The sequence below is a fragment of the Eriocheir sinensis genome, chromosome 45, assembly GCF_024679095.1.
Source record: "Eriocheir sinensis breed Jianghai 21 chromosome 45, ASM2467909v1, whole genome shotgun sequence".
Taxonomy (NCBI): Eukaryota; Metazoa; Arthropoda; class Malacostraca; order Decapoda; family Varunidae; genus Eriocheir; species Eriocheir sinensis.
The window spans coordinates 10,007,337-10,021,924 of record NC_066553.1 but is presented as its reverse complement, the minus strand read 5'-3'; the positions used below and the strand labels follow the sequence as shown (position 1 = coordinate 10,021,924).

General features: G+C 38.7%; 1 protein-coding gene across 3 annotated transcripts in view; it reads left to right on the top strand.

Moving 5' to 3' along the window:
* LOC126980727 (COP9 signalosome complex subunit 1-like) overlaps window positions 1-14,396 on the top strand; it is a 71,371-nt gene extending 56,975 nt beyond the window's left edge. For all 3 annotated transcript variants that reach the window (XM_050831006.1, XM_050831007.1, XM_050831004.1), the window contains exons 9-12: window positions 2,227-2,332; window positions 2,611-2,699; window positions 9,219-9,348; window positions 12,633-14,396. In XM_050831006.1, the coding sequence (XP_050686963.1) occupies window positions 2,227-2,332; window positions 2,611-2,699; window positions 9,219-9,348; window positions 12,633-12,863 (556 nt within the window). In that variant the 3' untranslated portion in view covers window positions 12,864-14,396. The remainder of the gene's footprint in view (window positions 1-2,226; window positions 2,333-2,610; window positions 2,700-9,218; window positions 9,349-12,632) is intronic.
* Window positions 14,397-14,588: the final 192 nt, after the last annotated feature.

Here is a 14,588-nt window from a genome sequence, read left to right as displayed (position 1 = left end):
TCGCGCTTGCTTCATTCCCCAGGCATAGCGCTAAACTCGAGGATCGCGAAACTCAGGGTATTGAAAACACTGAAAAAGCGCTTATTTGTTCCTGTCCATGGAGAAGCTGACTTTTCTCTTCCACTTATCTCCCTTGTTATCTCATTATATGCATCTTGGAAAAAGGAAGAAAATGTGAAGAGAAAACAAGTCGTTTTGAAGCTGCAGCTTAACCCTAGATTACTATCGTTGCTGGAATAATGTGGTTACTATCATTGTCCGGAATTCTGGAAAAACTTTGCGGGCATAAAAACACATATAGGAATGGTACAAAGTTCAGTTACAAAATTTTTACTTAAACTAGAAGACATTCCTAATTCTGTGACCTATATATAAACTTAACATATTACACCAAAACAACATTACAAAACAAAGAAATAAAAAAATGTGTGAAATTAAATAAAAGAAAATGCGTTTCTAACCAAGGCTCCACTGCCATCACTGAGTTGCCTGATAGTGATGAGTTGTGCCACGTTGTGTGGTCTCTATGGCTCGCGGACTCTGCGTTCGGTCTCGGCGTCGCGAAATATTCATGCGACGCAAAGACAATAAACACTTTAGTCATCCATGGATATCCGTTCTTTCAAACATGTATCACAGAAAACATCAGCTGACTGGGCCGCTGCACAGTAGAAATACCTCCAAATTAATCCGTCCAAGTCCACCCCACGGTCGCCGAGCAGTCATGTCAGGCAGCACCCTGCTCCACCAATATTGTTTCTGTGTAATAGCCGCTTTAACCATCACCGCCAAGGTACCCGGCACACCGGTGACTGGCGCGCCGCGGCAGTGTTGTGTTTAGTGTTCACGCCGTGCCATGGCTTGCACGTGTGGTGTCTTCTTCTTCTTGTGACCTGTATGGTTTTATCGCTTCACATGTCCTCCTCTCTTCTGCTTATTCACACTTTCCTTTTCTATTGCATCACACTATTCATTATTTAAATAATAAAAAAAATTGTTCTTTCGGGTTATACCACGCAGGGGTAACTTTTGGGCATTTTCTGAGTGAAAAAAGGACGCATTACACGCCCCAAAATACGGCATATTTCATTCTGGGGACGTCTGGGAACTATTGTGTCAAACAGAGATGTTTTGGTGTTGGTTTCGTACCAGTAACAATAACCCCTAGGCCCACCAAAACCTAACCATCGGCATATAAGACGCAGGGTGATTTTTAAAAAAAAAAAAAAAAAATTTATTTATTTATTTATTTTTTATTTATTTATTTATTTTTTTTTTTTTATTTATATATATATATATATATATATATATATATATATATATATATATATATATATATATATATATATATATATATATATATATATATATATTTGTGTGTGTGTGTGTGTGTGTGTGTGCGTCATATGGTGGGAAATACGGTACATGTATGCATACCAGTCTCAACTTTAGAAAGCATTTTCTCAAAAGTGATTTTTTGTGAATACCCTCAAAACTTGATATCCCAGACTAATAGGGGGAGCACCTATCCAGGAATCACAAAAGTCTTGGAATCTGAAATTGCTACGGTCCAGAGAAATGGCCTATTTACAGGTATTTGCAATACATACTAAGTCTGGCTGCCAAAATTCAGTACCTGCCCAAAACTTGGGAGCTCCATTGCGTAACATTGCACAAAGATGCATGGCTAACGGCTGGGATGAATCAAGCTCATGAGGTCAGAAGCGGGGTAGGGGACAGGGTAGGAGCCACGAGAACACTGCTCTATCCATGGCAGGACATTTGAATAATATTTTGCTTTATTTTTAATATATGTTTCAACTTATGACCTGCCTGTTGGAAACAAACCCCTTCATAACTCTTGTACAACCTGTACTTTACTCATAAAATGTTTTAACTTTGAATTCTTTGTTGTCAGGTACCCAAACTCTTGCAGAACACAATCAGACCTATTACCAAGAATGAGTCATGAAATATAATGAGTGTACAGGAAATCAACTTCTAACGTTTTGATTAACATCTATAAATAGACGATACAATATATTTACAGGAGTACCAAGAAAATATTTATTATGTATGTTCAGTTTGAGGCATGGGTGGATGGTGTACCTAAGCGGGATCAGAATTGATTAACCTTTTTTTTTAACAGTAAATTATAAAAATCTTATAGATGGGGATGTGCAGCAACAGCCAAAGTTATTATAATGAAATATTTTTCTTTTTCAGTTCCTTCAAGCTATTCTTGGAAGTGGAACCTCAGTTAAGAGACATAATTTTTAAGTTCTACGAGTCAAAGTATGCCTCATGCCTGAAGCTTTTAGATGAATTAAAGGTAAGGGTATACTGTGTTCCTCATTGTTCCCCAGTTTAGTCATGGGGTAGTTAATTGCTCATCAGACTGTTCATGCCACACCTATATTGTTACCTACAGTGATGCAGCCTACATGATTTATTTGGATTACTTTGATTTTCAAAAATAGTGGAAACAATTCCCTTAATATTCTTTGTAGCTAAGGCTATGTTGAAAACTGCAGATCTCTTACCCTTCATTATATCCAAGGTTAGTGTCTGTTTTTTAAGTTAACCAGTAGTGTTATCTTCTTGTTGCAGGATGTTCTGATGCTAGACATGTACTTGGCACCTCATCTCAATACACTCTACACTCGCATAAGAAATCGTGCTCTTATACAATACTTCAGGTGGGTGGTAATATTTTCACATGACTGCACTTATTGTATTTTAGCTGCAAATTGAAATCATCATGCTGATCAAAAAATTATCTTTAGTGTGATATCAATATAATACCTTTTTAGTTCAGCATTAGCTGATATGTTTACTAAAGTTCAGTGTTCTATCAATGTTCTTTATGTTTTGGGGATGATTATAGGTAAATCCCTTTCTAACTTTAAAGTTGCTGTTCTAGGAGGCCACCACATGATATTCAAGGCCAGTTCCACTTTCCAACACAGCGAGTTTATAAGCTTCCAAAGCAATTACAGTAAACCCTCTATAAATCAGACCTCTATACTCTGGCTATTGAGTAAATTAGGACTCCAGACATCTGTAAATCGGACTGAAATCTGAGTTATATGGCACTTGTCTGGACAACATCTAGATGGATTTTGTCAAGTGGACAAAGATCTGGTTTATAGCTAGGAATTTGCCACAAAACTGGACCACATCATTTCCAAACACATAGTTCCTCATGAACGCTCACTCGCATAGAGCAAGAGGATTGTTGCCACTTATTCGTTGAAGACACACAAGGAATAGTCAATTACTATTCTAATTCAACAATGGTTTACATTTGTGTGCACCAGATACAACTCATAACATATTCACCAGAAACTAGCTTTACTGACTCACATGGTGTGCCTCATGCTTTTCTCTGCAGTGCTTTGTTTACAAGAACCACTAGAGCCCACAGACTCACCAATGCCCCTTTGCACAAGGTTGTATTTCAGAGCCATATAAATTTATATTTGTAGGTGTCTGCTGTACTCCAATTCCACAATGGTATATTAATATTTTATGCGAGAATAGGGAATGAAACATCAAGGCATTAGATGCTACATACTGCCAGAAATTTTAATTTCTATTTTCCTTTTGCATACTTTGCAGAATGCTCGGATAAGAGTGGTTTATCGTAAAAATATTGTATATACATATTTATGATTCATTTAAGGTGAGCGCCGTGTCCATGATGAGGTTACAAATTAGTTGTAAGGATGTTCTTTAAATTTGGCTATATACATCTGGGGATGAGTATTTATCACCTTTTACACATGTAGGAATATTATTTGATTTATATATACTTTTATTCAGATACTTCCAATGCCCACCAGGAATGGTTTTAAAACAAAACAAAAAAAGCTGTTTCAGCAGATCGCTGCCTACGGTATGACATGCTCTACAAATCTAAACAACCAGTCAAATACTAGTGTATTTCTCTCGGCTTCACGAGTCATCAAATCCCTAACAAGAATAGGAACACTAGCAAGATTTTGTGCATCTTGCAAGATGGAGGGGAAGAAAGTGGTTCATATTTCTGCCTCAGTCCAGTCTTGATTGTGATCAAACACAAACACTTCATTATTTGATGTCCTTCAGTTACTAGGAGTGGATGCCAGACTTGGCTGGTGTTCGGAACCCATGACTTCTCCACATAATTGTCATTGACACTGAAGTCTACTTCTCTTTTTGGTAATATTCCCTCTGGAGTTCTTCCCCCACCCATTATATTCAAACAGCACTGGGTCTGGATTTTCTGGTGTTGGTCCTCCATTCTCCCACTCTATGAAATGCATGGAGCAGATGGCATGACTATGAGTGGCTCTCCACTCCATTTGCACTCTGTTACCAAATTCTTTTTTCACTCTGGTTCTTTTTTGGCAGATGGGAACTTTGCCCAGCCTCTGGCAGCACTCGCATCTTTCTTTCTTGTTCTCTTTCTCGAGTTCGATTTGCAGTCAGACACAGAACACATAAAGTGTGTCATATCGAATGCTGTCAAAGTGTATTGACAAACGGTCATACGTCTGGCATCCAGGAGTTCTTAAGCCCAGACCAATGCCTAGACCACATTCTGTATCCTTTTACAGCAGATTTATCTGTTAATTTAGTTTTAAAGCTAAATTTATGACTACAATGGAGAGTTTATATAAGGAAGAATACTAATATAGCTCCTCAGTGGTACTGATTGTTATTTTCTGTATATCTAACAGATTCTACCATTGGTTATAATGGTTAGTAATTGTGAAATATAAGCAGTTTTACACATATTATCTATAAATAACAATACACTCGACCCTCGATTTAACGGACCCCCGATTTAACGGATTTCGGATTTAATCCTTAGATTACGGCGATCGTATATATAAGTGCGCTACCACACGCCCCACCCATACGGGGATCATATATATAGTCATCACACTCTACGCTCCCTACGTTTCAAATATACTGCCGGTTCTTTACTCAGAAGAATGGTGGAGGCATCTGGCATCCGTACACACTCTCATTCGTCTTCAGCGCACACCCTACCGAAGGCCACAGATCATTTTTCACTTTTGTTCGGAATACATCTGTCGTGTCTTGTGACGCGTCAAGCAGTTCCTCTGCTCCAGGCAGAAGTAGAGCGTGGGCGAATCAACGTGACAGTGACTCTGATGACTGCTATGGTAGTGACATTGACAGAGGAGGGAGGGGCAAGTAGGTAGGTAGAGAGAGAGTGAGAGCGAGTGGGGTGCTTCCACGCGACACGTCACGGCCACGAGAAAATGCGCACTATTTTCGGCTGTCATAACTTTTTTATTAGGAGAGAAGTTTTATTACACCATCATATATACTAGATGAATATACAATTATTGGAAAGAAGAAAGACAACATTTCCACCTCTTTTAAATGCCTAAATTTTCCCCGTGCACAGCATCCAGAGAAATATATCACCACCCGTACTCTAAGGGTTAACGGACCACAAAATCTCAACGGACAAATACCCAGCATTGGACATTCTGTCCGTTGCTGGGTAGATTTGTCCGTTGTGACACTGGCTTTAGGAACGTCAGAACCCTAAAATAACAATAAACACATGCAGTGCATGCATGCAGACAGCCCCAGCCGCGCGCCGGGCCCGAATAACTGATGGGTGGCTGATGATGGTAATGGCGATGATGAGCGTCGGCCACCTGAACGGCATCCCCATCGGGACCCGCGAGTGTGTGGCTGTGTTTATTATGGGTTTGGGCTTCTCATCCTCCACATGTTGCACGGGACCCCTTTCCTCTCTTCCATCGCTTCTTTTTGAAAAAGAAGAGATGGAAGAAAAGAAAGAAGTCCTGTGCAACATGTGGAAAACAAGAATTAGCAAATTGAGGAGCCTTGGCCCACAATAAACACAGCCACACACACACGGGCCCCAACGAAAACGGCGCCGATGCGGGGGCCACGCCGCTGACACCCATCATCAGCGGCCTGTCAGCTGCTCAAGCCCAGCCACACATGCGCCTGGCCGCCCGGATCATAAAAAAAAATTGTTCCGAGCTAGAAGGGAGGCTGGTTAGATTTGTCCGGTGTGACACCGGCTTTAGAAACGTCAAAACCGTATTTTCAAGCAACAAACCACCATTCCCCCCTTTTAATCCATTAAATCGAGGGCCGAGTGTACTCTAGACATACATCAAAGGGGTACTGAAGTCAAAAAGGAAACAAATAATATAAAAAAGCATTCGCATTTATGACCAGATTTTCAGGATATGTTCAGAATATGATTTCCTTCATTGTGTATGCATATAAATGTTTTACATGCATGACATCATGACGTCATGCAGATTTATTTAAAATGCTCTACTGGCCTTATTATATGTCATTAAGAAACATGTTGATGCATGTGAATATGTATATGTTCTATAAATTGACGTTGGGATTGTTTTTTTGCAAAATTCCCCATACGTCATGAATTGTCCTGGGTGCATGACATAGCATGTCATGGCGTCACGCCAATATGCCGATTTTGCACATTTACTTCCTCCTAATATGTATTATATTCACTTTTAAAAAAACATTTATACATTTAATTGTCCCCTCATTATCAATATACACACCAAGTTTCAATATATATATATATATATATATATATATATATATATATATATATATATATATATATATATATATATATTTATATATATATATATATATATATATATATATATATATATATTAGAGAGAGAGAGAGAGAGAGAGATACATGAATATATCTTTTTCAAAAATCATGTTTCCGAGTAATGGCACTTCAGAGTTTGGAAAACCCTGTATCAGTCATTCTTTATATTTCAATTTGGATTATTTTTTACATGTGTTACTGATGAACTCATAGTGATAATGCGCTATAACAGTAATGTAATGATTTCAATATTTACTACTAATTATTGCGAGGTATTCATCATGGAGTGGCGTTGTCGGAGACCTGGAATTTCCTAGTTTCCACCTTTGCCGTTAAATTGATTGTACCTCACTGCTGGGGATCATCAGAATCTCACTTCATTCGAAAGGGGTTTATTTCTACACTTATTTGTCCCCACACCAAGTGCCATTACTCGCAAACATGATGTTAATAAAATAAAATTATTCATAAAAAAATCCAAAATTAAACACAATTACTTGCAACTTGGCGAGTTTATTGATAATGAGAAGACAAATAAATGTACAGACGATTAAAAAAAAAGTAAATATTATACATATTAGGAGGAAGTAAATGTGCATAATCGGCATATAATTAATATTGAAATAATTACATGACTTATGTGGCGCATTATCACAATGTATTCATGTGTAACACAGTGATAATTCACATAATGCAAAAATAATCCAAATCAGGAAAGAAAGAATGACTGATACAGGGCTTTCCGAACTTTGAAGTGCCATTACTCGCAAGCATGCTTTTTTACAAAAGAATATTTTTTTTTAAAAATCTGAAATAAAATATATTTACTTGAAACTGGCATTTTTGTTGATAATGATGGGGCAAATAAATTTAGAAATAAACCTCTTTCCAGCGACTTTAAATGGCTGCCCGCAGGCGGTATTGCAATTTTGTACCAATTTATTTTATTCCTAGTGTTTATAAATTGTTTTACTTCACAAATCTGCATGAATTGAAAAATAAAATAAAATTAGATTTTTTCTTGAATCTGACCTCAGTACCCCCTTAACCCTTACATTACAGAAATCATATATATAAGTGCACTGCCACACACACCACCCGTACGGGGATCATATATATAATCATCACACTCTATGCTCCCTACGTTTCAAATATACCGCCAGTTCTTGACTCAGAAGAATGGTGGAGGCATCTGGCATCTGTACACACTCATTCGTCTCAGCGCGCGCCCTACCGAAGGCCACAGATCATTTTCTACTTTTGTTCAGAATACATCTGTCATGTCTCGTGACACGTCAAGCAGTTCCTCTGCTCCGGGCGGAAGTAGAGCGCGGGCGAATCAAAGTGACAGTGACTCTGATGACTGCTATGGTAGTGACATTGAGAGAAGAGGGAGAAGCAAGTAGGTAGGTAGAGAGAGAGAGAGAGAGAGAGTGGGGTGCTTCCACGCGACACGTCACAGCCACGAGAAAATGCGCAATATTTTCGGCTGTCATAACTTTTTTATTATTATTATGAGAGAAGTTTTATTACACCACCATATATACTAGATGAATATACAATTATTGCAAAGAAGAAAGACACCATTTCCACCTCTTTTAAATGTCTAAATTTTCCCCGTGCACACCATCCAGAGAAATATATCGCCACCCGTACTCCAAGGGTTAAGTATTACGTGGTTCTCAGATGGCAAAATTGTCCTGCATATATGAGTTAATAGGTAAAACATAGACCTTCTGTTCCTTCGTCCATGCAGTCTCTGTATGATGAACCACTTGTATCCAAGCATTCTGCAAAGTCCACAAAAGGAAACTAGAAATTTTAAATTTAGGCAGTATGTAGCATCTTATGCCTTAACCTTTCATTCCTTCTTAATCAGACTCATTGGTAAACTATGGAACAGCCTTGCTTCAGTATGTGCAAGTTTTTAAACTTTGAATATATTGGATTTTGTTATTTTGGATGTGGTCTCCTATTTCAGTTTATAGTGGGTTTACTGTACTAAAGGCTACAAACATTTTTTGTATAATGTTCAGTGTTCATATAGAGGCTTTTAAATTGGAGGAAACTATACAGGAAATCTCTTTGCTATCTAGTGTGTTGAAAACCTGACTTTTATAGAGTATAGAGTTTAGTTTGTGCACTGATAATGGCACTGTGAAATGGCCCCATAGTGTCAGTGTAAGGAAGTTGCCAGAGCTAGTGTGAAGGCCTTGGGTGACAGCACTTTGGTAGTGTGGCACATTTCACCAGGTATCTGTCCCATCTAACTTAAGAGGCATAAGGATACAAAGCACTAAGAAATTTGCAAAGTGCCTTTTACCCTGTAACTTAAATTATTATATACACAGTTACTAGAATTGTTTCCAACTTAATCCTCACTCATGAAGAAAATGAGTTTTGAGGAGGATATGATTTAGACTTTGTTCATATTTAGTGATGGACAAAAAATTTTATGTTGAACTTTTGGTAAGTATGTGAGGTGTTTAGGGCAATTTCTTAAGAAATTGTTCTGCTCTATTTACAATTGTAGCAATTTAACTTATTTTTGTTGCAGCCCTTACATGAGTGCTGACTTAGAAAAGATGGCAGCTGCTTTCAACACAACCATATCTGCATTAGAAGATGAACTAATGGCCTTAATTCTAGATGGGCAAATCCAGGCTCGGATAGACTCTCATAATAAGGTAAAGTGTTTTTATGTTTTGTATGTGTTTGTAAACCTAGTTGTCAGTTACAGAAAAACTAGCTCATGGGGTTCTGTCTCCCTGTCTCAGGTGGTCAGACTTAGCTATAGATTCATTTATAAATTTGGGCTGAATGATCTTCCTCTCCAGGCCATTCCACAGTTCAGTTCATCTGTATTGAAAACTATTTTACTTATTATTTTTCACACCTTTTGTTGGGTTGTTGATGGCTCCAATGTTCGACACAATTCCGAACGCCACCACCTAACCAACAAGGTGGGTTGGCCGCGCGACCTTGGGCAGTGGCGGCCCATCCACGGTAAAGCACAGACGTGGATTGCTGGCTTTCCTTCCTGACCAAAACACCCTACACCTCTTCTTCTCCAGTTTCTTCTCGTCTTTTTCTTGTTTTTCCATCCCATGGAAATTTATCTTCGTCACTTTTTTATACAATTAACCCTTACTATTTGCAGGGTATATGTACTGAATCCCCCCATGAATAAGGTAATTCCGTGTATCACGGATTTTTTAATTGTATCGTATCGCGGATTTTTCGATATATTGCGGGATTTTGTGGTTTATAGGTATTTTTATATATTTATTATTTCAAATATTTTTGTGGTAAAATAAGCATTTTCTAGCCTAATAAATGAAAACAACATAAATCAACGTAAGTCGGAACACACCTAAATAAGTACCTTTGTCACCCACCTAATTTTTATTTTTCCGTCGCGACCTATTGCACCGTTAGTCTTTTCCCTGGTTCACTCCTCCCCACTTCCTTTCTTTCTTCTTTTCCTTTCCCTCCCTCCCAGTTTTTCTCTTTTAATCTCTTTCCTTCCCACTCACACTTTTTCTCTCTCCCTTTTTACCTCACTTTTACCTGACCCTTCCTACCCCTCTCTTCTTTTCCTGTCCCATTTCCTCCACTCATTTCCCTTGTTTCCTCCTTTCTCACACCCTCTTATCTTTAGCCTTATCTCTCACTCTATCACTCGATCTTCCTCCCTTTCTCCTTCCCCATTAGATTATATGAACACACACACACACACACACACACACACACAGAAGGGGAAATGGGGAGGGAGGGGCAGAAGTGAGAGTCAGGTCATGTCCTGACTGAAGCCCTGACCTGACTCCCTCAGGACCTCACCTGACTCCCCACTGTCCATCCTTCCCCACACCCTTTTTGTTTTCATCCTCTCTATCTCTCCCTGTTTCCTCCACTCCTTTTCCTTGTTCTCCCTTCTTACATCCTCGGTATTTTTTTCATGACTCTGTCTCTCTCCTCCCTTTCCCCATCCATATTTACCTAATTGTGATATAAAGGAAGTGAGCTACGCTCATTGTCCTTTCTCTGAGTATTCTTCCGCCCCGCTCAACAAACTAATTCCTGCGCGAAGTTCATATTTACGAAGCAAATGTCGAAAGTCAAAACAAGAATTATAGAATCATTTATTGGGACCGCGTCGTAATGACGAAACGTCGTAGGAAGTGTTTAAAAGAGTGTGGGAAAGGTCAATAGGAGTGTAGGAAAGGTTTGTAAGTGTGGAGGGTTTATAAAGCCTTAATAAAAAAATATAAGGTCACTACTTCGCGGATTTTCACCTATCGCGGGGGGTTCTGGAACCTAACCCCCACGATAGGCGAGGGATTACTGTACTGCCTGGGGGTTGGGATGGCATGTTCCTCCCTTCTCCTTTGTTGTTTACCTGCAACAATAAACTATTAATCAATCAATCAAAAGACCGTGTAGGCAATGTGTACGGTAAAAAAGAGCTCAGAGCAAAGTGAATTAACTATTAACCCTTTCAGTACGGTGACGCCGATGGCGACGTCGGCGTCACCATACTGAAAGGGTTAATCCTCTTCTAAACCTCTTAATCCTCTTCCATTTCCTCTTAATCCTCTTCTAAACCTCTTAAGAGGAAATGGAAGAGGATTAAGAGGATTAATCCTCTTCCCATTCCTCTTAACTCTTTCCATACTGTGACGACAACGTCTGCATCACCGTATTGAAAGGGTTAAGTTTTTTAGAGTTAAGTATTTGAGTTGGAATAACCAAGGAGGACCAAAGAAGCGATACAAAGTAGGACAGGTCAAAAGAAGAAAAAGAACACCAGTCTTCCTCTTCTTTTTCAGCCATTGATGGACTGAGGGTTATAGTGAACTCCACAAGATATATTCCATCCCTGCTGTAGTATCTCGCTATTATGGAAGGATTTTGCTTTATTGACTCATGTACTCATATCTTATCGGGAAACGTTATATATAAAGCATTTCATTGAAAATTGAAAAAGGGTGCAAGTGTTACACCGTCTCCAAGACAGGCGTAACTTACAACCGAGTTACATCCTCAGCTACATCGTTTTTCAGTTTTCTGAATCCCGATATAAGTACGGAGGGATGTATCTCGGAGTTACATCGATGTAAGTGCTTTCTGAATCAGCCCCCTGAGGCTTCTGTTCTCCCTCTGCCTCCCCCTTCTCCTTTCTCACTCTAGCTAACAACCTTCCCTCACTCAGTTCATCAGCTGAGTCTTCTCCTATATCCCCACTGTCATTTTCCTGGTCTTTCTGCCACTGTAGACCATCGGAGATTGATGACAGTGGTTGCTCAGAGTCTACAATCAATGTTAAAATTTCTGAAGGTATCAATGACACTATATTTGGCAGTAACTTTATGTTTGGAAGCATGTCAGTGACTTTGAGTGTCAGAAGCGTATTTACACTTGTCATGCTTCCTCACACCAGCATAAGTTGATGCTTGTAAAATTATAATCTGAATCATGTCACCTTGAACACAGTCTAGTACAATCGTTCTACTCACAAACACCTTTTTACCAACTCCAATGCCTCCTTCACAGCCACAACTGCAAGAGTCAGGGGTTGGCTGGTGTCAAAAGTTGACAAATTAAAACCCTCCATGAGTATTACAGGCCGATTGATCTCATGATAGATTATGGTGTGAGAAGGGGATGATGTAACAACATGAGGTTCATTGGATTTTGCCTTGCCATCGTGGGAATTTTTGATATTCAGCTTGGAACATCTGTTACCTTAAGATGCTATGAGGGAGTTTAAGGGTTAATTATATGCTTAGTATAAATAATAAATACATAATATAATACTTTTTTTTTTTATATAATTTTACATTTTATTTTTTTATCCAGTTGAACCATGCATAATTGAAATCATGCATATAAAAATATGCATGTGGAGGGACTACTGTACATTATTGGTTATATTTCCTTGATATGTATTCTAATCCATCACTGTTCCCAGATCTTGTATGCCAAGGCAGTGGAGGAGAGAAGCATGACCTTTGAGCGGTCTCTGGAGATGGGCCGCGAACACATCATGCGTGTGAAGGGCCTCATCCTGCGGTCGGCACTCATAAAGAACCAGATTCACGTGAAGAGTCCTCCCCGGGAAGGGGGTGGGGGTGGAGGACAGGGCAGCGGAGATTTGACAATAGCAACTAGCAACAGTTCTGCTGCTGCACCAAGGAACTAACTAATTAACTCACTAACAGTCGCAAGTGACCAGTGTCCCCAGGCTGTGTTGAAACTAAACCTGTGCTGAATTTCAGCACTGTTTGTTTGCTGGCACAGTGTTGTGCCACCAGACGGGCAACAAAACTCAAACAGTTATGTAAAAATATATTGCTCACCTGAGTTCTGCAGATACATTGCTGCTTGTGTAATGTGACAGAGCATCATGTGTATGGAAGAACTTTCCTCACTTGTGAACACTTACTATGCAGGGGTTCTATGACACTCTTGCCATACATATTGAGCACTACAGTAGATGACATCAAAGTGTGCATAGCTTACTTCCATGTTTCTGGCACTTTCTGATGACAGATGCCAGCAAATGAACCTCAGGAGGTCTGTGAACTATGTATCTCTATTTACTTGGTGTTTATCATACCATATTGTATAGCAATTACACACTACACAGAAATGATAAATTCTCAAAGCGCTCACATGACTACAGTGCATCTTTAGGAGTGATCAAAACACTTATTTTTATTTTAATGTGAAAGAAATATAATTTATGTAACATTTTCAAATAATTTTGTATTCATTGTCTGGGAAAATAACACTTGCAAATTACTGAGTTCAGCATTTTTACATATATTGATCATGTTTCACTGGTCATGTTAAAATTTGGTGGTGGCAAGGAAGAGGTGTTGATGGGTTGGCTTTGTATTAGTGACGAGTAGGTCACATGTGCTGCTATTACATTGCTACTACATTTTGGATACCCATGAATTCACCCACTAGCTTTTTCTAAGTTTTCAAGTCTTACTATTCTATTTATTCATAAAGTTTTCTATTGTGCACAGACCAAGCCCTAGTCTATATAAATATCTTAAGTTAGGAGTTTGACTGTTGAAGAAACAGGAGGTAATTAGGAAATATACAGGGTTGTCAATTTTTGTTAATTGTTATTGTATTATAATGTGCAGCAGTTGTGTAAATTTAGTATATTAACATTTTTGAGGAAGTAAATATCTGCAGCATATAAGATACACTGAATGATAAATTTTATACAAGCTTAATTTGCTCACACAGTATTTTCACAGTTATTCTATATATAAGTGGAAATCATATCTGGCATGATGTATTAACATTCACTAAAAATTAATGATAAATATATCATTTCCTGTAGCCAAGATAGTACTGTATTTTCAAATTCACTTGATATGTACCCAGAGTTGAGAATTCACAGGAAATACTACTATTTATAATAGTCTTAAGAATTTTCAGGAACATCACTTCTTAAGGCTTGCCACCACTATACATACGTTGAGAGTTAAGATCAGTACCTCCGCTCGGTGGGATTGTCAGATACTATCCAAAGGGTTCACTTTTCACTTAAACTATCAGGCACACTTGTGTGCTGTCCATCAATAGTTGGGAACTATAGTGCTTCTTTTCATAGGAAGGACTGTGCAGACCTTGCTGTGGATCCTGATCATGTTGGAAGTGGCTGGGAGTAATGGTGATTTTCTATTGACAACAGTAAAATGACACAACCAAATGACTTTCTCTTACCCAGGATTGATTATGCACACACAGTTTTAAATATCTTATCTTGGATATAGTAATGAGTGGAAGCAGTATTTCAGAATATGGATTTCCTAAAGCAGGATGAAAGGGTGATAGGTACAGTGCAACTTTGCCCACAGTATAAAAAAAATCTTGTAGGACAGAAGGACTTGCAGCAAAATAG